This window comes from Tachyglossus aculeatus, chromosome 20 (assembly GCF_015852505.1).
Source record: "Tachyglossus aculeatus isolate mTacAcu1 chromosome 20, mTacAcu1.pri, whole genome shotgun sequence".
Classification (NCBI taxonomy): domain Eukaryota; kingdom Metazoa; phylum Chordata; class Mammalia; order Monotremata; family Tachyglossidae; genus Tachyglossus; species Tachyglossus aculeatus.
Genome location: NC_052085.1, coordinates 31564520 through 31590541, shown reverse-complemented (window position 1 = coordinate 31590541; position 26022 = coordinate 31564520). Strand labels below are relative to the sequence as shown.

The 26022-nt window shown below is 54.8% G+C and overlaps 1 protein-coding gene across 1 annotated transcript in view; it reads right to left on the bottom strand.

The window, feature by feature from the left end:
* Positions 1–18278, bottom strand: part of GAB2 (GRB2 associated binding protein 2) — a 50994-nt gene extending 32716 nt beyond the window's left edge. Inside the window, 1 exon segment of the mRNA XM_038762089.1 lies at positions 18179–18278. Within this exon segment, the coding sequence (XP_038618017.1) occupies positions 18179–18250 (72 nt within the window). The 5' untranslated portion in view covers positions 18251–18278.
* Positions 18279–26022: the final 7744 nt, after the last annotated feature.

The window sequence follows — 26022 nt, the reverse complement described above, 5'->3', positions numbered from 1 at the left end:
TGGCCCGGCCATCCCGGGAGCCGGACCCCACTGCTGACCAGAGACAGTCCAGGGTTACAGCTGCCGGGGGGAATCTACAATACTCTCAACACGGGGTACGCGTCTCTTTTGTTTGACCTTGGGCAAGCCACTTAACTTCTCTGTACCTCATTTATCTTATCTGTAAAATGGGGATGAAGACTGTGAGCCCCACGTGGGACAACCCGCCTAACCTTGAATCTCCCCCTGCGCTTAGAACTTGGCACATAGTAAGCGCTTAGCAAATTCCATAATTATTATTATTACAGCTCCCAGAGCTACAGCTCAAACAGTCAAAGGGACAGATTCAGCACCTAATGGGCGCAGAGCGCTGCACTGAGCGCTGAGGAGAGTCCAATGGTAGATACGGTCCCTGCCCTCAGGGAGTTTACAGGCTACCATGTACAGAGTACTGTACTGTGCTGGGTCACTGGGGGAGAGTTAGGGATGGAAAGGGGACAGCAGGGGTGTTGAATGGTCTGTGTTCAGGAGAAAGTCGGGGATGCAGGGGTCAATAAATGCCCACTGCCACTGCCCTTACCCCAGTTGCATTCCCAGTTCCTCAGCCCCCTTGTTGTCCGGGCTTGCACTGACCCAGCTGCCTGTGAACACCAGTGTCAGGCAGGGACACCCCTCCTCCCCGACTCATGTATTATTAAAGTGGCTGTTGATTTATTTATGACCCGCGCACTGCCCTCAGCCTTAGAAAACAACCCCAGGCCGACCTGTGTAAATGGCCTCCCTTTCAGCATCCCTGTATAAGGTCCTCTGGGGCCAAGGATTTTGGAGGGGGGGGAGAGAGGGAATGGGGGGGGGAAGGGAAAGATGGGGAGGGAGAGGAGGAGGTGATGAAGGGCAGAGGGGCTGGGGGGAGGGGGTGGGAAGAGGTGGGAAGGACCTAAAGAGGTCATCTGGTCCAGCCTCCTTCATTTTCTTCGCGGTCCTGCCCCTCCTTGACCCACAGACATTTTCATCTGTTGGTCGGTGGTTTCTCTGCATCTGAGTCTTGCTCATCTCTTCTGTCTCTCAACTACGGTAGGGCGGTCAGTTAGACTGTAAGCCCCTCGAGGGGAAGGACCCGATGAACACTGCATCCGCTGTCTGGCCCCCAACCCCCTAGGCCACGGCCACAGCCATGGGGCTGAGTCTGGGCTTGTGGGGCCATGGTTCCTCCGGGGAAGCGGAGCCCATGGCTAGTCAGTCAGTCAATAGCATTTATTAAGCGCTTACTGTGTGAAGAGCACTGTACTAAGCGCTTAGGAGAGTACAATATAACAGGAACACTCCCTGCCCACAACAAGCTTACAGTCAGAGAAAGCCCAAACCAAACCGCTTCCCGAGTCGATGTCCACTCCTTCGGCTTTGCAGTGCTCTGCACACAGTAAGCGCTCAATAAATACGACCGAATGAATCTCCCAGGTGGAGAAACTGAGGCTCCGAGAGAGGCTTACTGGCCTTCCTGGCGGCAGCCTCGGTGAAGAGAACCCAGAGCTTGCTGGTGCTGCCCTGCCAAACCCACACAGTCCACAGTCCGGGCAAAGAGTCGGGCCGAACTTCCCCACTGCCGTGTGTCTGCTGCCCAGCGCAAGCGGGCACGGGGAGGCAAAGCGGGAAATAGTCCGCCTTTATCTCCCTCGGCCCCAACTGAAACCAGAACGTTTCAATCAATCAATCAAGCGTATCTATTGAGCGCTTACTGTGTGCAGAGCACTGTACTAAGTGCTTGGGAAGTACAAGTTGGCAACATATGGAGACAGTCCCTACCCAACAGTGGGCTCACGGTCTAAAAGGGGGAGACAGAGAACAAAACCAAACTTACTAACAAAATAAAATAAATAGAATAGATATGTACCAGTAAAATAAATAAATAGAGTAATAAATATGTACAAAAATATATACATATATACCGGATAATAATAATAATGGCATTTGTTAAGCGCTTACTATGTGCAAAGCACTGGGGAGGATACAAGGTGATAAGATTGTCCCACGTGGGGCTCACAGTCTTAATCCCCATTTTCCAGATGAGGGAACTGAGGCCCAGAGAACTGAAGTGACTTTCCCAAAGTCACACAGCTGACAAGTGGCGGAGGCAGGATTTGAACCCATGACCTCTGACTCCAAAGCCCGTGCCTTTTCCACTGAGCCATGCTCTCTGTGCCTCTGTTTCAATCCGCTCCCACCTCCTTGCGGGGGTCTTCGGCTGAGAGAGAAGACTGAGGGGGGAAGACTTTGGATTTGTTAAGCGCCGACTCTGTGCCAAGCACTGTTCTAAGCACTGGGGAGGATACAAGGTGATCAGGTTGTCCCCCGTGGGGCTCACGGTCTTCATCCCCATTTTACAGATGAGGGAACGGAGGCCCAGAGAAGTGGAGTGACTTGCCCAAGGTCACCCAGCTGACATTTGTACAGATTTATTACTCTATTTTACTTGTACATATTTATTCTATTTATTTTGTTACTGATGTGCATTTAGCTATAATTCTATTTATTCTGACGGTTTTCTCACCTGTCAGTCTCCCCCTTCTAGACTGTGAGCCCGTTGTTGGGTAGGGACCGTCTCTGTTGCCGACTTGTACTTCCCAAGCGCTTAGTCCAGTGCTCTGCACACAGTAAGCGCTCAATAAATACGACTGAATGAATGAAAAATCAAAAGAACCAACAAATCCGAGGATACACCGGATCGTCCCAAGGAGGCACAGACGAAGGACGGGTAGGGCCCGGGGGGTACTGGAGAGTGACTGCCGGGAGAGATGAGCGTTTATTTGGTCTGGATTCAGTTTCCATCTTTATTTCAAGTTTTAGCTCGGAAGCCTCAGAAATCTAATTATAAATAATACTTAAGTCCATCAGTTCTAAATATGGAAACCTGTGGGGGCAGGGCAGCCAAGGCAGAATTGAGTACCTCGCTGAATCAATAAAATGACAGCGAGAGGAACAATGACGACACGATCGGGGCGATAATAAAGTAATAATAACAATAATAATCACCGCCATAATAAAATAATGACAGCGGTCCCGGCAACAATCAAATAATGATAAAATAATAATAGTAATCATAGCAGTAATAAAATGATAATGGTGCTGATGGTGATTATGCCACCTTGTATGTGTAGGGCACCTTCACGTCAGCGCTCTCATTTTCATTCATTCATTCATTCAATCATATTTATTGAGCGCTTACCGTGTGCAGAGCACTGTACTAAGCGCTTGGGAAGTACAAGTCGGCAACATACAGAGACGGTCCCTACCCAACAACGGGCTCATTTGATTCTCGCAACAACCCTGGGAGGGAGGGAGGGGCAGGGATTACTGTCCCCATTTTACAGATGAGGAAACTGAGGCCCAGAGCGGGCAAGCAACTTGTCTTGAAGTCACCCAGAAGGCCAGGGGGCTCCTGACCCCTGGGCCCAGGCCCTTTCCATTAGATTGAGCAGGGGCGATTACCGGAATGAGAAAGGAGAGGCCACAGCCCCGGCTCTAAAAGGAGAGGCCACAGCCCCGGCTCTAAAAGGCCCAGGCCGGAGTGGCCAGCCGTGCTATTTCCCGGGGCTATTTTTAACTTCAGGGAAGAAAGGGCTCCGGTGAACCCAGATGCCTTATAAACCTCATCTCATCTGGTGACCAGCGGTTCGGACCAATGGAGAGTGGAGAGGGAGGGAGGGGAGAAACGGAGGGAAAGAGAACGGAAAGGAGGGATGGAGGTAGTCGAGCCCCAGAGCTCCTGGGACTTCTCCCACTTTCCCTTCGCCCCCACAAATGGCCTCTGGTCCCGAAGAGACCCTTCGCCCAGTGCAAGCCTCGCCCACCATGTGGAAACAGCGGCCCGGCGGCTTCGAGCCTCTCCTTTTCACCTGCTCCGCCCCAGCTGGCTCTTCTCCTCGCTCCTCAAGCCTCTAAACTCCTTGGGATTGCATCTACCAATTCTGTTGGACCGTACTCTCCCAGGAGCCGTCTACAATGCTCCGCACACAGTTAAGCGCTCAGTAAATACCACCCATTGACATAAGCCTTCCTCTTTGCCATCTTTCCACTCTCCCGCTATTTCCAGTTCTAGCCTAGGCTGCCCTCCTGCTCCCACTCTGTGGACAGAACTGGCCTCTGCCTGTCTCCCCACTGGATTGGAAGCTCCTTGAGGGCAGAGGCAGCAGGGATCTGGCTCCCGCTGCACCGTCCCAAGCATCCAGGACAGTGCGTACTGTGATGAGCGCCCCGGGGCCCAGGGACTGTGTTGGAAGCTTAGAGCGTGCCACGCACACAGTCGACGCTTCACGGATACTGTCACGCCCACTACCACCACCAGTAGGTACTTGGTAAATGCCATTACCGTCAAATCGAGGCCGGCACACTTCTCCAACCCCCACAGTCCTCCCCAGGACGGGACTCTTAAACGGTCTCTAGGCTGGAAGAGTCCGGAGAAAGAGCCACCTGCTGCATTCCCCGGCCGCCCAGGACCACCACGAGAAAGTCCAGACTTGATTTTATTTTTTGATGGGTCCAGAGATGGGGACCCTATCCGTTCCTCCTCCCTCCCCACGCTGCTACTGGGGGAGCCATCCCGGGCCCCCTAAGCTCCGATCTGGTCCCGGGAAGAGAGAACAACTGGACGGGCCCTGGGCCGACGTCTAGTCCGGCCGCCCGGCACTCCCCAGCCCCCGAACTCAGCGTCCTCTCCTCTTGGGCTGCTTGGACGAGGGCTTCAATGCCCCGTCCCCCGCTGCCGCCCCCGGAGCTTCCCACAGGCAAGCATTGCACCGTCTGACCGGAAACGCTTCCCTACACGCTGGGCTTCCGCCACCATGTCCTCCTGGAGGAAGCGTTGTCCGGGGGGATGGGTTGGGAGGTGTTTGGCAGGGCCTGGAGGAAGCAGGATGGCCAGCTCAGGCTGACTGGGGCCAGTTCAATCCCATTCGGATCAGGCCCCCACGCCCGCGGACCTGACCCCTTGGGTGATTCCCTCCCGGCAGACCGCGGTATTATTCATTCATTCATTCAATCATATTTATTGAATGCTTACTGTGGGCAGAGCACTGTACTACGTGCTTGGGAAGTACAAGTTGGCAACATATAGAGACAGTCCCTACCCAACAGTGGGCTCACAATCTAGAAGACTATTATGGAGAGGGGGGACTGGATGGAAGAGGCATCTGACCATCTCGCGTGGCCGGAGGCCCTCCCTTGATCCAGGACTTCAGCTACGGCTTAGCCAGGCAGCAAACCAGGGCATCCATTAGAACCGGAGAGGATGGAGAATCATTCATACAATCGTATTTATTAAGCACTTACTGTGGGCAGAGCACTGTACTAAACGCTTGGGAAGTACAAGTCGGCAACATATAGAGACGGTCCCTACCCAACAACGGGCTCACAGTCTAGAAGTGGGGGGACGGACAACAAAATAAAACATGTAGACAGGTGTCATAATCGTCAGAGCAAATAGAATTAAAGCTATATGCACATCATCAACAAAATAAATAGAATAGTTAATATGTACAAGTAAAACAAATAGAGTGGTAAATCTGTAAAAATATATATACAAGTGCTGTGGGGAGGGGAAGGAGGTAGGGCGGGGGGGATGGGGAGGGGGACAGGAAAAAGGGGGCTCAGTCTGGGAAGGCCTCCTGGAGGAGGTGAGCTCTCAGTAGGGCTTTGAAGGGAGGAAGAGAGCCAAATTGGCGGATGTGCGGAGGGAGGGCATTCCGGGCCAGGGGGAGGACGTGGGCCGGGGGTCGACGGAGGGACAGGCGAGAACGAGGCCTAACGGTGAGGAGATTAGCGGCGGCAGAAGCTGAGGGTGCGGGCTGGGCTGGAGAAGGAGAGAAGGGAGGTGAGGTAGGAGGGGGCGAGGCGATGGACAGCCTTGAAGCCGAGAGTGAGGAGTTTTTGCTTGATTTGTAGATTGACAGGCAGCCACTGGAGATTTTTGAGGAGGGGAGTGACATGCCCAGAGCGTTTCTGCACAAAGATAATCCGGGCAGCAGAGTGAAGTATAGACTGAAGTGGGGAGAGACAGGAGGATGGGAGATCAGAGAGGAGGCTGATGCAGTAATCCATACGGGATAGGATGAGAGATGGACACTGCACACATGCACGCTGACAAATGCATGCCCAGTTACATGCAAATATGTACTCTCCTACATACGTTGCTTCGCACATAGTAAGCGCTTAACAAATACCATCATCATCATATACACATATTCGCGCGCACACACACAATCGCACACACAAAAACACACACAAAAGGGCCTTGTGCCGGAGCAGGAACCGCTCGGGGCCGGGTCTCCAGCCGCGGAGCCCGGGCCGGGCCAGCCGCCCTCCTGGAGAAGCGGGGCACAAAGGCGCTTTCAGATGGGATGGGGACAGGGACGGAGCCGGGGGTGGGAGGCCCTCCCCTCCCCCAGAGCTGACGACTCCCGTCCCATCCCGAGCTGAAACAATGCCGAGAGGAAGAACCCGGGACATGAGCAAATTCGGTCCAAGAAAAGATTTCCTGTGGCCGAACAGGAAGCCGCTGGGAAGCGGGGCCCAAAAATACTCAGGGCAGGCGGTCGGAGATCAGGGTCTGGATGAGGCCCCCGACCACTCGCCCGGGGAAGACTGATGCCGGAGACAGCGCTTAGAACAGTGCTTTGCACATAGTAAGCCCTTAACAAATGCCATTATTATTATTGGGGACCGGACCGAGTCTGGGGGCGGGGGATGTTGGCCTGGGTGGGGGCCCTCAGAATGGAGCTGCGAGGAAATCATCTCTGGTCCTTGCTGGGAGATGGAAAGGGGAAAACCCCAGGAAGATGCCAAGGGTTGAAGGGCCTGCAGCCTCAGGACCCTGATTTTAGGGGGCCCTCAGAGGGTAGCCAGGGCCCAGTGCTGCAGGCTGGAGCCGGCTGCTTTTCCCTTGGTGGTTGCGGGGCCGGGGATTGGCAGGAAATCGGTACATGAAGAGGTCAGCTACACAAAGTTGGGGGATGGGTGTAATTGGGGAAGGAGGAGCCAGTTTAAACCAAAGCTAGAGGGATTCAGGCTGGCTCTGAGGTAAAACCTCTCCAGCCCCTCTCCCCCAGCGTGGCCCGCCACGCTCCCCCACTGGAGATGTGGGCAAAAACGGTGATTTGGGGCTCTTGAGGGGGTTGGTCTGCAGCTGGGGGATGGATGGGTTGACCCTCTGAGGTGCCTTGCTCCTGTCACTCTCTGTAGGGGTCATCCAGACTATCCCCCCGTCACTGGGCAGAACCCCCATCCAAACCCCCTAGCCCCATCAAGAAGGGCATGATGGACAATTTACACGTGAGCAATGAGACTTCCCAAACTCACGTCGACTCCAGGGTCAAAACCAGAGCTGAACTTGACCTGCACAGGCATCGGGGGGGGTTCTCCACCGCCCTCATCATCATCATCAATCGTATTTATTGAGCGCTTACTATGTGCAGAGCACTGTACTAAGCGCTTGGGAAGTACAAATTGGCAACATATAGAGACAGTCCCTACCCAACAGTGGGCTCACAGTCTAAAAGGGGGGAGACAGAGAACAAAACCAAACATACTAACAAAATAAAATAAGCCCTCACCCTGGGTTCCTCCAGCTAACCCCATCCCGCATCGAAAAGCAGGGTGGCCTAATGGTCAGAGCACAGGACAGGATGTCGGGAGACCTGGGGTTCTGATCCCGGCTCCACCACTTGCTTGCCGAATGACCATTGGCAAGTCACTTTACTCCTCCGTGCCTCGGTTTCCTCATGTGTCAAATGGGGTTGAAATACCTGTCCTCCCTCCCCTTAAACTTTGAGCCCCATGTGGGACAAGGACTGTGTCTGACCTGTTTGCCTTTCACTTACCCCAGTGCTTAGCATATAGTAATAGATATAATAGATAGAGTGTAGATACAATAATAATCTCTATGGGTTCCTTTTTATGGTATTAGTTAAGTGCTTACTAAGCTCCGGGGTAGATTCAAACTACCCACGTTGATACAGCCCATGCCCCACATGGGACTCACAGTCTTAATCCCCACTTAACATTCATTCAATCGTATTTACTGAGCACCTACTGTGTGCAGAGCACTGTACTAAGCGCTCGGGAAGTACAAGTTGGCAACATATAGAGACAGTCCCTACCCAACAGTGGGCTCACAGTCTCGAAACAGATGAAGGAACTGAGGCCCAGAGAGGTGAAGTGACTTGCCTGAGGTCACACGACAGAAAAATAGCAGTCGGGATTAGATCCCAGATCCTTCTGACTCGGAGGTCCTTGCTCTAGCCACGAGGCCACGCTGTTTCTGGTTCTTTGGCTTTGGACATTGGGGAAGAACTGGCGCTTGGGTTGGGCCTTATTTCTTTTAAGCGAAGAGCCCGGCCCCCGGCCCAGCCCCTGGCCCGGTGCCCGGCACAATTCCTTCTGGCGGTGCCGATTCCTCGGGGACCGAGTCTCCCCATTTCCGTGCTGAGCCGAGACCTGACACTTCAGCTCTTCCCTCCCTCGCTGCGGGCCCTTTCCTGCTGGCCCTGGGCCCGGGCGGTGCCGTGCTCCTCATCCCGCCATTTCCCAAGCCACGAGGATGCCTCGAGGACGCCGGGGGTTACGGCCGAGACCCCCGGGCTCCTGGGGCTGACCCCACCAGGCCCGCACCGGGGCCGATCCGGCCAGCGAGCAAGGAGGCTTCAAGCCTGCCCCGGCGCTGGGCTGACTGCTTCAGGGGGCTGAGGGTGGGAGTCCCTTCAAGGCCCACCCAGCCACTGCCATTCCGGATTGCTCTCACCACGGTCTGCCCCGCTGGAGACCCCTCCTTGACCCCCTGACAGCCTCCCACTCCCCAATTAGCTAATTGCCAATTCCTCTCCCCAGGGACTAAGAGAAAGGGGGCTTAAGCTGAACTCCTGACCAGCGACTTTAAGGCACTCAATCAGCTCTCCCCCCCTTACCTCCCCTCGCTGATCTCCTCCTATGATCCAGCCCACTCTCGCCACTTCTCTAAGGCCAGTCTACTCACAATATCTCGGTCTCATCTCGCCGCTGACCCCTTACCCACATCCTGCCTCCGGCCTCCAACTCCCTCCCCTTCATACAAGAAGGTCCACCACTCTCCCCACCTTCAAAGCCTTGCTAAAATCACATCAGTCAATCAGTGGGATTTATCGAGCGCTTACTACGGGCATATCATTGTACTAAGCACTTGGGAGAGTACAATTCAACAGAATTAGTAGAAATGTTCCCTACTCCTAACGGGCTTTCAGTCTACCTGCCCTCCCCTCTGAGTCATTATGCAAAGTGTACTTACTCCAGCCCCACAGCATTTATGTACATCTCCTTATATTCCACTATTCCTTCTCTGTCATTTATTTTAATGTCTCTCTTCCCCCCTAGAGTGTAAGCTCCTTGTGAGTAGAAATTACGTCTACCCACTCTATTGTATTGTCATCATCATCATCAATCGTATTTATTGAGCGCTTACTATGTGCAGAGCACTGTACTAAGCGCTTGGGAAGTACAAATTGGCAACGCATAGAGACAGTCCCTACCCAACAGTGAGCTCACAGTCTAAAAGAGCTCACAGTCTAAAAGACTTGCTTGTCCTCTCAAGCATTCGGTACAGTGCTCTGCAAAACGGTAAGCACTAAAGCAGTGTGGCTCAGTGGAAAGAGCCCCGGCTTGGGAGTCGGAGGTCATGGGTTCAAATCCCGGCTCCGCCACTTTTCAGCCGTGTGACTTTGGGCAAGTCACTTAACTTCTCTGGGCCTCAGTTCCCTCGTCTGTAAAATGGGGATTAAGACTGTGAGCCCCTCGTGGGACAACCTGATCACCTTGTATCCTCCCCAGCACTTAGAACAGTGCTTTACACATAGTAAGCGCTTAATAAATGCCATCATTATTATTAAATACTGACTGAACTTGACTGAACTCTGCCTATAGGGCATGCAGAGCCCCCCCACACACCATGGGGGTCAGAGACCCCACTCAATCCCGATCCCCTGACAACTTCTCCAAGCCTCAGGCCTTCCACCCTGTCACAGCACCCCAAGTCGCCCCCTTCCCCTCTGCTCTCCCTCTTGGCTTCCTCCCTCTCAGTCTCAGCCTGAGCATTTCAGACGCCTACTTGAGTCACCCGCTTCTTGGGGGGCCAGGCCACCTCCTAACTGAGGAACTTAGCAGGTTGGCCAGATCCAGAACCGAATGGTCCCGGCCCTTGCCCCCTTCCAGGCCAACTGGGCTACCTCCCTCCCTTCCGCCTGCCGCCCGCCGACCACGCAGCCTGGCTTACAGCGCGGACCCTTTCCTCTCCATGCCGCCGCCCCGGGGAGAAGGGGTGGGGAAGGATCTGCCCGGCTGCTTCCCGGAACCGAGACCGGAAGGCATCTCCGGCTCGCAGAGCTTCGCCCGGTCAACGCCGTTAGCCGTCAAGAGCGGACCACGGCCCAGAGGACTGGTTTCTGTGGCCCGTAGCGGGCAAGAGGCACCAGCTGTGTGGGGGCGATGGGGCTGGCACCCCCCACCCTGCCGGGGTTTCCAGCTTCACGGGGGCAAAGCCATTGCCAGAGCCCTCCGTGGGACAACCTGATCACCTTGTAACCTCCCCAGCACTTAGAACAGTGCTCTGTACCTATTAAGTGCTTAACAAATACCATCACTATTATTATTATTATTGCTTTCCCACACATACTGCCGCTCCCGCGGCCACCCAGGCTGGACTCCGGCCCCGTCCTGTCGGGTTTCCACGCATACGGCCCGTTTCTGACCCATCTGTTCCGTTAGTTCTAGACAGCCTGGCCAGGCTCCCTGCAGCAGGCCAGTGATTCCCTGCCCCAGCCGAGATCCTCTTTACCCTGGGTCCCAGTCCCCATCTCCCCTTCCTGCAGGGGAGATGGAGGCTCAGAGAGGTTCAGTAAGTTGCCCAAAGTCACACGACAGCAGGCCAAGGCAGATTCCTAGTCCCAGGTCACCCGATTCCCAGCCCAGCCTCTCTCCACTAGGCTCCACTGCCTCCCATGGCCGGGCCGGACTCAGGATCAGCAGGCCTCCAGCCTCCGGAGGCTGACCAGGTGCGGGACGGGAGCGGGGGGAGATGTTGTGGTCCGTCCCAGACCGGCGGAGGGGCTGACGGGGAGCTAGCCGGTTTCCAGGGGCACCTCGCAGACAGACCCCGGCCCATCTGGCTCCGGGTTCCCACTTCCTTTCACAGGCTCCAAGCAGCAGCTCGGCAGGCTGGGGGTTGCTTAGGAACGGAGGCACTCGGCATTCCCAATCAGGGGCGGCCCCGCTCCCGGCTCGGGTGGAGGAGTTTGTTGGGGGTTCAGGGAACGGCTGTCGCTCTGCTGGTCCCACCCCGTCAGACCCACAAAACGCCTCACCCCACCTGCTCTCTCTCCTCTGAGGGCAAGCCTGTGAGCGGGCACCTCCGGCCCAGGGTCCGCGTTGGCCTGCAAGAGTTTCCGGGCCAGACGGCGCCCGGTCCCGGTGGGGGCTGATGCAGGTCCACACCGAGTCTGCTGTGTGATACCAGGAAAATCTGAACGTCTCTGAGCCTGACTCCCACTTGTCCTGCAGGGATGAGAATGCCCACTTCTCTGTGGTGGAAGGGTGGAGCGAGGGGGTGCTGGGATGGCAAGGCGATCCCGTGCCCGCCCTGTCCGCGGCCTAGCTCTCCCCTCTCCATCCGTCTCTCTTCCCCAGTGACCCAGCAAGTCCCGTCCAACACCCCCGACTCTCTCTGTGGTGTCCCAGAACATACCATCCAACACCCCTGACTTCCCCAGTGACACAGCCAGGAGCATCCAACACCCACCCGCCCTCTCTTCCCTCTGAGCAGGACCCTCTCCCTGTCTACAGAAGCAGCGTCACTCAGTGGAAAGAGCCTGGGCTTTGGAGTCAGAGGTCATGGGTTCAAATCCCGGCTCCGCCAACTGTTGGCTGTGGGACTTTGGGCAAGTCACTTCACTTCTCTGGGCCTCAGTTACCTCATCTGGAAAAAATGGGGATTAAAACTGTGAGCCCCCCCGTGGGACAACCTGATCACCTGGTAACCTCCCCAGCGCTTAGAACAGTGCGTTGCACATAGTAAGCACTTAAATACCATTATTATTATTATTAGTCTAGCTTTGTGACCGCCCCCCCCCCCCTTAACGCTATCTCCTCCATCAGGTGGCTGTCTCTTAACTGTGGCGGTAAGCCCTTACACTCCACCAAGCACTGTGCTGAGTGCCAGATAGATGCAGGTAGTCGGCTCAAACTCAGTCCCCCACAATCGGGGTTTGCCGCCTCAGAGGAAGGGAGAGCGACCCCATTTTACAAATGAGGGCGGGGAGGCACAGAGAGGTTAAGTGATTTTCCCAAGGTCACACAGCAGTAGACGTTGCCACTGGGCGCCCCAGGCAGGGCTCCCAGAGCCAGCCCTCTCCATCTCCGCCCCCGCTTCGGCTCTGAGGAAGGTCTGAACCCAAGCTCTTCCCGCTCCTCCTTTCCCCGTCGTGAAGTCCTTCTGGGGCCACCTTCTCCTGGAGCCAAAAATTCAGCGATCGAACCTCGAAGCTCACTGTGCCACGGTTTGCCCTCCAAATCATGTTCCCTGTCATCCCCGGCACCCCTGAGTGACAGGGAGAGGCAGAAGGTGGGTGGCGAAGAGAGGTAATAATAATAATAATCATGGCATTTATTAAGCGCTAAGCGCTGGGGAGGTTACCTTGTATCTACCCCAGAGCTTAGAACAGTGCTTTGCACATAGTAAGCGCTTAACAAATACCAATATTATTATTACAAGGTGATCAGGTTGTCAATCAATCGCATTTATTGAGCGCTTACTGTGTGCACAGCACTGTACTAAGCACTTGGGAAGTACAAGTTGGCAGACAGTCCCTACCCAACAGTGGGCTCACAGTCTAAAAGGGGGAGATGGAGAACAAAACCAAACATACTAACAAAATAAAATAAATAGAATAGATATGTACAAGTAAAATAAATAAATAGAGTAATCATCATCATCATCATCATCAATCGTATTTATTGAGCGCTTACTGTGTGCAGAGCATTGTACTAAGCGCTTGGAAAGTCCAAGTTGGCAACATCTAGAGACAGTCCCTACCCAACAGTGGGCTCACAGTCTAAAAGGGGGAGACAGAGAACAAAACCAAACATACTAACAAAATAAAATAAATAGAATAGATATGTACAAGTAAAATAAATAGAGTAATAAATATGTACAAACATATATACATATATACAGGTGCTGTGGGGAAGGGAAGGAGGTAAGATGAGGGGGATGGAGAGGGAGGCGAGGGGGAGAGGAAGGAAGGGGCTCAGTCTGGGAAGGCCTCCTGGAGGAGGTGAGCTCTCAGTAGGGCCTTGAAGGGAGGAAGGGGGCTCACAGTCTTACTCCCCATTTTGCAGATGAGGGAACTGAGGCCCAGAGCAGTGAAGTGACTTGCCCAAAGTCACACAGCTGACAAGTGGCGGAGCCGGGATTTGAACCCGTGACCTCTGACTCCAAAGCCCGGGCTCTTTCCATTGAGCCACGCTGGCTGCCCTGGAGTTGGGAAGGTTGAGGCGGGCCCGGCTAAAGTTTTTGACCCAGCACGGACCATCCAACGCCCCGACTCTCGCTTCGCCATCCCTGACTCTTCCCGAGACGGGAAGAGTCCTCTGCTTGCGTGCAGCCAGCCCGGCCTCGGGGACAGACCCAACTGTGACCCCTCCACTGATCTTCTAGACCGTGAGCCCGCTGTTGGGTAGGGACCGTCTCTAGATGTTGCCAACTTGGACTTCCCAAGCGCTTAGTACAGTGCTCCGCACACAGTAAACGCTCAATAAATACGACTGAACGAATGAATCTCAAACAGTGACCGACGACTGACGTAATCCGAGGCTTCCCGCGGCCTCGTGCAACTCGCTTCTCTCCAGGTGCTGTGGTATTTTGCGTCCGCCAATCTTCAGTATTGACTGAGCGCCTACTGGGTGCTGTGCTAAGCACTAGGGTGAGCGTAGTGGAATTTGTAGACAGGATCGACGCTCTCAAGAGTCTTACAGGGTAGCAGGGACACAGTAGTCTGATGACTTGACACCTGTCCAAATGTTTTGTTTTGTTGTCTGTCTCCCCCTTCTAGACCGTGAGCCCGTTGTTGGGTAGGGACCGTCTCTATATGCTGCCGACTTGTACTTTCCAAGCGCTTAGTACAGTGCTCTGCACACAGTAAGCGCTCAATAAATACGATTGAATGAATGAATGCAATACACCTGAAGTCATCTCTGGGAATGTTAGTAACGATACGCCATATATACACCAGATAATGATAATAATAATAATTGTGGTATTTGCTAAGCATGTACTGGGTGCCGAGCACTGTATGAAGCGCCTGATAATCAGGTCACGGTCTAAGTAGGAAGGAGAACAGGTATTGAATCCCCTTTCCAAATACTTAGTACAGGGCTCTGTTTGCAGTAAGCGCTCAATATAATAATAATAATAATGATGGCATTTGTTAAGCGCTTACTATGTGCAGAGCACTGTTCTAAGCGCTGGGGGGGGGATACAAGGCGATCAAGTTGTCCCACGTGGGGCTCACAGTCTTAATCCCCATTTTACAGATGAGGGAACTGAGGCTCAGAGAAGTTAAGTGACTTGCCCAAGGTCACACAGCAGACGTGGTGGAGCCGGGATTCGAACCCAAGACCTCAGACTCCAAAGCCCGTGCTCTTTCCAATGAGCCACACTGCTTCTCCTATGACTGAATATGACCAAATTTATTTTGTAGATGCCTTCATTTAAGGTATCTGAGGCACAGAGACGCTAAGCGTCTTGCCCAAGGTCATTACGGTATGCAGCGGGCAGGATTAGAACCCGGGTCCTCTGATTCCCAAGCCCACGTTCTTTCCGTTAGGCCAGGCTGCTTCTCCTAAAGGCCGGCCCACCGCTCTCCCCAAGCGGCGTGGCTCAGTGGAAAGAGCCCGGGCTTTGGAGTCGGAGGTCACGGGTTCAAATTCCGGCTCCGCCACTTTGTCAGCTGTGTGACTTGGGGCAAGTCACTTCACTTCTCTGGGCCTCAGTTCCCTCACCTGGAAAACGAGGATGAGGACTGTGAGTCCCCCGTGGGTCAACCTGATGACCTTGTAACCTCCCCAGCGCTTAGAACAGTGCTTTGCACATAGTAAGCGCTTAATAAATGCCATCATTATTATTATTATTCAAAGCCTCACTGAGGTCACATCTTTCCAAAATTCCTTCCAAGACTAAGCCCACTTCCCTCTCCCTTCGGGATCAAACTGTACACTTGGATTCATGCCCTGTGGGCATTTGGTATTCACCTCACCCTCAGCCCCACAGCTCTTACGGACACATCCATAATTTATTTACGTTAATGTCCGTCTCCCCTTCTAGACTGTAAGTTCACCGTGGGCAGGAAACGTTTCGCCCAACTGCATCGTATCGAGCTCTCCCAGGTGCTTAGTATAGTGCTCTGCACACGCTAAGTGCTCAACAAGTCCCACTGATGGACTGATGTTGTATTCGACTCTCCCAAGCGTTTAGTACAGTGCTCTGCCCTCAGTAAATACCACCGATTAAGGAGCAAATAGAGAAGCAGTGGAAAGAGCCCGGGCTTTGGGGTAAATCCCGCCTCCGCCAATTGTCAGCTGTGTGACTTTGGCCAAGTCACCTAACTTCTCTGTGCCTCAGTTACCTCATCTGTTAAACGGGGATTAAAACTGTGAGCCCCCCCGTGGGACAACCTGATCACCTTGTAACCTCCCCAGCGCTCAGAACAGTGCTTTGCACATAGTAAGTGCTTAACAAATACCACCATCATCATCATCACTGATTAAGGAACAAATAGAGAAGCAACGTGGCTCAGTGAAAAGAGCCCGGGCTTTGGAGTCAGAGGTCATGGGTTCAAATCCCGGCTCCGCCAATTGTCAGCTGTCACTTCACTGCTCTGGGCCTCAGTTCACTCATCTGGAAAATGGGGATGAAGACTGTGAGCCCCACGTGGGACAACCTGATCACTTTGTAACCTCCCCAGCGCTTAGAACAGTGCTTTGCACATAGTAAGCGCTTAATAAATGCCGTCATCATCATCATCATCATTTTCAGAAGGGGTCAGCTCCCCGCCTCTCCCAAGAGGTGGCTGCATTTCCCTGTAGGGGCGGGTAGAGAAGCAGCGTGGCTCAGTGGAAAGAGGACGGGCTTGGGAGTCAGAGGTCATGGGTTCTAATCCCGGCTCCACCGCTTGCCAGCTGTGTGGGCAAGTCGCAACTTCTCTGGGCCTCAGTGACCTCATCTGTCAAAAGGGGATTAAGACTGTGAGCCCCATGTGGGACAACCTGATCACCTTGTATCACCCCAACGCTTAGAACGGTGCTTGGCACATGGTAAGTGCTTATCAAATACTCATCATTATTATTATTATGATCATCTCTGGCCGGTGCAGAGACTCTCCCCGGTGGGCCGCCCTTGCGGACCTCCGACAGCCGAGCGTGGCCAGGGCCGGGGGTGGCCTGACGCTGACCCCCGAACCTCTTTGGACCCAGGAGTCCAGGGTGGGATGTCCCAGCCGGTCCGGAGCACACACCGGACTGGACCCCCCGGACCCCCGGAAAGACCAACTGCCCTTCGGCCACAACCCGGAGGGCCCGACTCACTTGACCCCTGGCCAGGAGGAAACACCCCAATCAATCAATCGTATTTATTGAGCGCTTACTGTGTGCAGAGCACTGTACTAAGCGCTTGGGAAGTCCAAGTTGGCAACATATAGAGACAGTCCCTACCCAACAGTGGGCTCACAGTCTAGAAGGGGGGACCCCGGTGGTCAGCACCCCCCCAAGGAGGCCATTCCCCTGCCGTGGTGATGATGATCAATCAATCAATCGTGTTTATTGAGGGCTTACTGTGTGCAGAGCACTGTACTAAGCGCTTGGGAAGTCCAAGTTGGCAGCATATAGAGACAGTCCCTAACCAACAGTGGGCTCACAGTCTAGAAGGGGGGACCCCGGTGGTCAGCACCCCCCCACAAGGAGGCCATTCCCCTGCCGTGGTGATGATGATCAATCAATCAATCAATCGTGTTTATTGAGGGCTTACTGTGTGCAGAGCACTGTACTAAGCGCTTGGGAAGTCCAAGTTGGCAACATATAGAGACAGTCCCTACCCAACAGTGGGCTCACAGTCTAGAAGGGGGGACCCCGGTGGTCAGCACCCCCCCAAGGAGGCCATTCCCCTGCCGTGGTGATGATGATCAATCAATCAATCAATCGTGTTTATTGAGGGCTTACTGTGTGCAGAGCACTGTACTAAGCGCTTGGGAAGTCCGAGTTGGCAACATATAGAGACAGTCCCTACCCAACGGTGGGCTCACAGTCTAGAAGGGGGGACCCCGGTGGTCAGCACACCCCCCCCCCGCAAGGAGGTCATTCTTCTGCCGTGGTGATGATGATGTTATTTGGTAAGCGCTTACTATGTGTCAAACACTGTCCTAAGCGCTGGGGTGGATAGAAGGTAATCAGGTTGTCCCACATGGGCTCCCAGTCTTCATACCCATTTTTCAGACGAGGGCCACCAGCTGGAGGGAGGATAGGGGGGATGTGGGGATGTGATGCCCCCCACCCCATCCCCGGAAAGGGGCGAAGCCTCCGCTGCCCTTCCCTCCAGGCCTGTCCTGGACCCCCACACCGGGGGGCTTCACCCCCAAACTCCAAGCTGCGGCCGGTGGCTCCCCCACCTGTCACTGTACTTCCCGAGCGCTTAGTACCCAGTACGCGCTCGCTAAATGCGACCGGCCGAACGGCTCCCGGCCCCCAGGCTGCTGATTTCCCCCCAGTCCCCGTCGCTGGGCAGCAGGCTGGGCAGGCTGCGGGGTCCAGGGGGGCGAGGGGAGAGGAGGGCCGGGACAAAACAGTCAGTCACTGGGCACAAGCCGGGCCCGGGGGCCGAACCCGGGCCTGGCAACCCCCCTCACATACAAACACACAAACCCACACGAACACCACACAGACACACGCTCTGCGGGCCTCCTGCGCCCTGGCCAGGGGGCACCGCCCTCGCCTGCACCTGTGCCCATTTCTGCACCCCCGCGGACCCCCTCCTCTCTCGGGCCTAATGGGGGGGGGGCTACCGGTGCCCCCCAGCCGTGCCCCCCTTTGGTACCCCTTCCCCTCCCCTCCCCTCCCCTCCCGTCGCCCCCAGACTCACATAGCGTCTCAACTTCTTCTCGGGGGGCGACTTCCTCAGCCAGCCGGCGCAGACCACCTCGCCCCCGCTCATGGCTCAGCGGTCAGCGCAGGGCCCGAGCCTCTCCTCCGCCCGGGGGTCCGGGGCCGCGGCCCCCGCCTGCCCGCCCCTGGTCTCCCCCTTCCCTTCCCTTCCCTTCCCTTCCCTTCCCGGTGCGGTCCGGTCCCCGAGGGCCGGCGGGCTGGGCGGGCCTGGAGGAAGAGGAAACGAAGGCAGCGGTGCCGGGGACCGCCGGGGGCTGCCGGGGGCCGCCGGGGGCCGGGCCGCCCCCCGCCCCAAATCCCCGGCCGGCGCGCCCCCCGCCCACACCCCGGTCTCCTCCAACCCCGGCCGTCCTCCCCGCCCCCTGGCCAGCCCCCGACACCCCCCCCCCCCGGGCCCCTCCCCTGGCCCTCCCCAGTCCTCCCCCTGCGAGCCCTGGCCCTTCTCCTCTGCGCCCCCTCCCCGCCCTGGGTCCTGCCCCTGTCCCCTGCGCCCCCTCCCCACCCTGTGGCCCCCCCTCCCCTCCCTGTGCGCCCCCTCCTCCCCCTGTGGACCCTGTTCCTCCTCCTCCTCCTCCGCACCCCCTGTCCTTCCTTCCCCTCCCTGTGCGCCCCCCCCTCCCCCTGTGGGTCCTGTCCTTCCTCCTCTGCGCCCCCTCCCCGCCCTGTGGCCCCCCTCCTCCCGCTGTGGGACCTGTCCCTCCTCCTCTGCGCCCCCTCCTCGCCCTGTGTCCTTCCCCTGCCGCGCCCCCTCCCCGCCCTGTGTCCTTCCCCCCCTCCCCTCCCTGTGGGCCCAGTTCCTCTTCTGCACCCCCTGTCCCTCCCCACCCTATTCCTCCCCTCCCCTCCCTGTGCGCCCCCCCCTCCCCCTGTGGGTCCTGTCCCTCCTCCTCTGCGCCCTCTCCCCTCCCTGTACGCCCCCTCCCCGCCCTGTGTCCTTCCCCTGCCCTGTGCGCCCCCTCCTCCCCCTGTGGGGCCTGTCCCTCCTCCTCTGCGCCCCCTCCTCCCCCCGTGGGCCCTGTCCCTTCTCTTCTGCGCCCCCTCCCCTCCCTGTGCCCTGCCCCTGCCGCGCCCCCTCCCCACCCTGTGGCCCCCCTCCTCACCCTATGGGCCCTGTTGCTCCTCCTCTCCGCCCCCTCCCCATCCTGTGTCCTTCCCCTACCCTGTGCGCCCCCTCCTCGTATACATGTATATATGTTTGTACATATTTATTACTCTATTTATTTTACTTGTCCATATCTATTCTATTTATTTTATTTTGTTAGTATGTTTGGTTTTATTCTCTGTCTCCCCCTCTTAGACTGTGAGCCCACCGTTGGGTAGGGGCCGTCTCCAGATGTTGCCAACTTGTACTTCTCAAGCGCTTAGTCCAGTGCTCTGCACACAGGAAGCGCTCAGTAAATATGATTGATTGATTGATTGATTGTGGGCCCTGTTCCTCCTCCTGTGCTCCCCCTCCCCACCCTGTGGACCCCCTCCTTACCCTGTGGGCCCTGTTCCTCCTCCTCTGGGCCCCCTCCCCACCCTATGTCCTGCCCCTGCCCTGTGCGCCCCGTCCTCCCCCTGTGGGCCCTGTTCCTCCTCCTCTGCGCCCCCTCCCCACCCTGTGGACCCCCTCCTCACTCTATGGGCCCTATTCCTCTTCCTCTGCGCCCCCTCCCCACCCTGTGCCCTGCCCCTGCCCAATAGGCCCCCTCCTCCCCCTGTGGGCCCTGTCCCTCCTCCTCCGCGCCCCCCTCCCTGCCCTGTGTCCTTCCCCTGTCCCTCTCCCTCTCCCCCCTTTGTGTCCATCCCCCTGCCCTGGGTGCCCCCTCCCCAGCAGGCCCGCGCCCACCCGGGTCTGCGGGTGGCAGGGCCCGGGAGCCGCTCCCCAACCCCGACACCCCATCCCCGCACCCCAGCGGGTGCTGACTGGGAGCGGAGCACTGGACTGGTTGCCTACTGTGAGCAGGGCACTGTATCGGACACCTCCTGGGGGCAGAGGCACCCTATATTGGGTGCCTACTGGGAGCAGAGCAGTGCATTGGGTGTTGACTGGAAGCAGGGCAGTATACTAGCTACCTACCGTGAGCAGGGCAGTATACTAGTTGCCTACCGTGAACAGAGTGGTGTACCGGGCACCTGCTGTGAGCAGGGTGTTGGATTCGGTGTCTATTATGAACAGTCCGGGGTGGCTGTTGTGAACAGAGTGCAGTACGGGGTGATTACTGTGAGCAGCAGCAGGCTACCGATTAAGCGCTTACTGTGTGCAGAGCACTGGACTAAGCGCTTGGGAAGTCCAAGTTGGCAACATCTAGAGACGGTCCCTACCCAACAGTGGGCTCACAGTCTAGGCGGGGGAGACAGAACAAAACAAAACATATTAACAAAATAAAATAAATAGAATAGATATGTACAAGTAAAATAAATAGAGTAATAAATACGTACGAACATATATCCACATATACAGGTGCTGTGGGGAGGGGAAGGGGGATGAGGAGGGGGAGGATGAATGAATGAATGAATGACCATCAGTAGAAATAAAATGCAAGGTCACCTCCCCTAAGGATCTTACTGTTAGTTCATTCATTCATTCAATCGTATTTATTGAGCGCTTACTGTGTGCAGAGCACTGGACTAAGCGCTTGGGAAGTCCAAGTTGGCAACATCTAGAGACGGTCCCTACCCAACAGCGGGCTCACAGTCTAGAAGGGGGAGACAGACAACGAAATAAAACATATTAACAAAATAAAATACATAGAATATGTACAAATAAAATAAAAAGAGTAATAAATACAAACATATATACATATATACAGGTGCTGTGGGGAGGGGAAGGAGGTAAGGCGGGGGGGGGATGAATGAATGAATGACCATCAGTAGAAATAAAATGCAAGGTCACCTCCCCTAAGGATCTTACTGTTCATTCATTCAGTCGTATTTATTGAGCGCTTACTGTGTGCAGAGCACTGTACTAAGCGCTTGGGAGGTCCAAGTTGGCAACACATAGAGACGGTCCCTACCCAACAGCGGGCTCAGTCTAGAAGGGGGAGACAGAGAACAAAACAAAACATATTAACAAAATAAAATAAATAATAGAATAAACATGTACAAATAAAATAGAGTAATAAATCATCATCATCATCATCAGTCGTATTTATTGAGTGCTTACTGTGTGCAGAGCACTGGACTAAGCGCTTGGGAAGTACAAGTTGGCAACATATAGAGATGGTCCCTACCCAACAGTGGGCTCACAGTCTAAATACAAACATATATACATGTATACAGGTGCTGTGGGGAGGGGAAGGAGGTAAGGCGGGTGGGGGGGGGGGGGAGGAATGAATGAATGACCGACCATCAGTAGAAATAAAATGCAAGGTCACCTCCGCTAAGGATCTTACTGTTAGTTCACACAGATGTGACTTGGACCTTCCGTTTCCCTGCATTTCCCCACATTTCCTCCCTCTGCAGTTGGGGTGAAGGGGCCCGGGGGAGGGGGGCCGCTCCCTTTCCTCCCAGATGTCTTCGGGCCTCCATCGGAGACCTGGGATGAGCCAGGATCTGAGACCCGCAGGTGGGAAGGCAGACCGACCCTCCCCGGCCCAAGCTGGGGACCCCGGAGACCCCCAGCCCCCCCGGCCTCTGTCCGTCCACACTGCCCTCCCCAATCAATCAATCAATCAATCGTATTTCTTCAGCGCTTACTGTGTGCAGAGCACTGGACTAAGCGCTTCGGAAGTCCAAGTTGCCAACATATAGAGACGGTCCCTACCCAACAGTGGGCTCACAGTCTAAAAGGGGGAGACGGAGAACAAAACCAAACATACTAACAAAATAAAATAGAATAGATATGTACAAGTAAAATAAATAAATAAATAGGGACAAATGGACGCCCAAATCCAGGTCCAGGATGGTGAGGCCTAGACCCAGGCGACCAGCTGGGGCCTGTTTCAACACATCCGTCGGGGCCCGTGACGTCCAAGACTGGTTTGTAACTGGATTAGTGGTGGCCAGCCATCAGGGGCCATTACGATGAGTGGCTGAGACAAGAACCAGAACGAAAACAGACCTGCCACCCCCTCCCCCTCGCCGCCCGGCTAACTTGCTAAAATAGGAAGTGTCAGCAGTCAGAAGGTCAGTGGCCCCCTGGGGTAAATTAATTAATATTTATCATCATCATCATCAATCGTATTTATTGAGCGCTTACTATGTGCAGAGCACTGTACTAAGCACTTGGGAAGTACAAATTGGCAACATATAGAGACAGTCCCTACCCAACAGTGGGCTCACAGTCTAAAAGTTTATTACTTTTATTATTTAGGCTCATAGTTTATTTACACGGACGTCCGTCTCCCCCTCTAGACTGTTAGCTCATCGTGGGCAGGGAACGTACCCGCTAGATTGTACTGTCGTCTCCCAAGCGCTTAGTCCAGTGCTCACTAAAAAATAATAATGGCATTTATTAAGCACTTACTATGTGCAAAGCACTGTTCTAAGCGCTGGGGAGGTGATCAGGTTGTCCCACGGGGGGCTCACAGTCTTCATCCCCATTTGACAGATGAGGCCACTGAGGCACAGAGAAGTGAAGTGACTTGCCCAAAGTCACACAGCTGACAGTATTAAGCGCTTACTATGTGCAAAGCACTGTTCTAAGCGCTGGGGAGGTGATCAGGTTGTCCCACGGGGGGCTCACAGTCTTCATCCCCATTTTGCAGATGAGGTCACTGAGGCACAGAGAAGTGAGTTGACAGCTGACAGTTGGCGGAGCTGGGATTTGAACCCCTGACCTCTGACTCCAAAGCCCGGGCTCTTTCCACTGAGCCACACTGCCTCTCGCAAATACAACTGACTGCTTGCCTGTGGTGTTACCTGGAGAGCCATCCACGGCCGGACCCCCGCCGGTCTCCGGGGCGGCAGACTGGCTGGTGGCCGGGCCCGTGGAAGGCAGGATGGACAATCAATCAATGGTATTTATTGAGCGCTTACCATGTGCACAGCACTGAACTGAACGCTTGAGAAAGCACACTAGAGTTGGTAGTCACAATCCCGGCCTGCAAGTTTACTGCCTGGAGACAGATGTCGGGGAAAAAAATGACGGCTAGGGGAAATGGCAGAGTAAAAGAATATTGACCTAAGGGCTGGGGGACTGAGTGGGGGGTGAATATTAAGTGTTAAGGGGTGCAGCTGGTGCCAACTGACTGTGGCCTTGGCTCTGCGCTGCTTCCTGTTCTACTCTAGCTCTTCCTGGCACTCCCACCACCTGTAAAAAAGCTCTGTCGGCTGCCCCCCGCGACCGTAAGCTCGCGGAGGGCAGGATATGGACGCTTTGCTGCTACTAAATACTATTGATCAGGTTTTAGACTGTGAGCCCCTTGTTGGGTAGGTATTGTCTCTATTTGCTGCTGAATTGTACTTTCCAGGCGCTTAGAACAGTGCTCTGCACACAGAAAGCGCTCAATACGATTGATTTCCAAGCGCTCAGTACAGCGCTCTGCACACAGTCAGCGCCCAGTAACTACGATTGAATGAATGAATCGATCGATTCGTCGCCTCTCAAAGTGGTTCGGCTGGGGCTCTGCACACAGTCAGCGCCCAATAAATACGATTGAATGAATGAATCGATCGATTCGTCGCCTCTCAAAGTGGTTCGGCTGGGGCTCTGCACACAGTCAGCGCCCAATAAATACGATTGAATGAATGAATCGATCAATTCGTCTCCTCTCGAAGTGGTTCGGCTCAGGCTCTGCACACCGTCAGCGCCCAATAAATACAATTGAATGAATGAATCGATAGATTCGTCGCCTCTCAAAGTGGCTCGGCTCGGGCTGAACCTGGGCTGGCCTTTCTTGGGGTGTGGTAATAATGACGATTTGTTAAGCGCTTACTACGTGCCAAGCACTGTTCTAAGCGCTGGGGGAGATGCAAGGTAATCAGGTTGTCCCACGTGGGGCTCACAGTCTTCATCCCCATTTGACAGATGAGGTAACTGAGGCACAGAGAAGTGAAGTGACTTGCCCAAAGTCACACAGCTGACAATTGGTGGAGCCAGGATTTGAACCCATAACCTCTGACTCCAAAGCCCGGGCTCTTTCCACTGAGCCACGCTGCTTCTCGGTGGTGGGGGCTGGGCTTTATTGACCTGGTATTTAAGCACTTACTATATATACTTACTGCACTTACCTGTATATATGTTTGTACATATTTATTACTCTATTTATCTTCCTTGTACATATCTATTTATTTTATTTTGTTAATATGTTTGGTTTTGTTCTCTGTCTCCCCCCTTCAAGACTGTGAGCCCACTGTTGGGTAGGGACCGTCTCTATATGTTGCCAACTTGGACTTCCCAAGCGCTTAGTCCAGTGCTCTGCACACAGTAAGCGCTCAATAAATACGATTGATTGATTGATTACTATACACCAAGCACGGTGTGCTAAGCACTGGGGTAGATACAAGACAATCGGGTCCGAGATGGTCCCTGTCCCACATGGGGCTCCCAGCCTAATCAATCAATCAATCAATCGTATTTATTGAGCGCTTACTGTGTGCAGAGCACTGTACTAAGCGCTTGGGAAGTACAAGTTGGCAACATATAGAGACAGTCCCTACCCAACAGTGGGCTCACAGTCCAGATGGATGGAGAACAGGCACTGCATCCCCATTTTACCGATGAGGAAACTGAGGCAGAAAAAATTGAAGTGACTTCCCCAGGGTCAAACGGCAGTCTCCCGGCCCCGAGCTCTTTCCCCACACCGAGACCTGGAGGAAAAGTGGGTCGGAGGGGACGTCTGGGAGTTGGGAGATTGCATCTGGGCCCCAGTCTGGTCGCCTTCTTCCCAAGGATGGAGGGCAGGATTCCTGAGGAGGGGAGCTGGGGCAGAGTCCTCTCGAGATTCTCTGCCATTAAAAACTGTCTGATGTGAAGGGGACTTCTGGCGAGAGAGAGCTCAGTATCGGGAAACAGTGATAAATAATTGAGCACCTGCTCTGCCTAACCCACTGTACTGGACGCCTACTGCCTGCCGATCCTTCTACTGGGTACAGACTGGTCCCCTACCGCGTGCAGGGCATCTGCTAAATCCCGAGCTCGATACACCGTGTCTGCTGTGTGCAGAGCACTTACTGGGGACAGAGAGCTATACTGGGCACTCTCTAAGCATAGCGTGCAGTCCTCTGCCATTAAAAACTGTCTGATGTAAAGGGGACTCCTGGCGAGAGACAGCTCAGTATGGGGAAACAGTGATAAATAATTGAGCACCTGCTCTGCCTAACCCACTGTACTGGACGCCCACTGCATGCCAATCCTTCGACTGGGTACAGACTTGTCCCCTACCATGTGCAGGGCGTCTGCTAAATCCCGAGCTCTATACACCGTGTCTGCTGTGTGCAGAGCACTTACTGGGGACAGAGAGCTATACTGGGCCCTCTCTAAGCATAGCGTGCAGTCCTCTGCCATTAAAAACTGTCTGATGTAAAGGGCACTCCTGGTGAGAGAGAGCTCAGTATGGGGAAACAGTGATAAATAATTGAGCACCTGCTCTGCCTAACCCACTGTACTGGATGCCTACTGCCTGCCGATCCTTCTACTGGGTACAGACTGGTCCCCTACCGTGTGCAGGGCGTCTGCTAAATCCCGAGCTCTATACACCGTGTCTGCTGTGTGCAGAGCACTTACTGGGGACAGAGAGCTATACTGGGCACTGTCTAAGCATAGCATGCAGTCCTGGGTGCCAGGAAGCACAGGGACGGGCTGGCACTGAGCTCCCTGGGGCGGTGCCCGGGCCTGGCCTTCCCACGGGGATCCCGTAGCGTTCTCCTCGGTGGACGGCACCGCCCTCACGGACG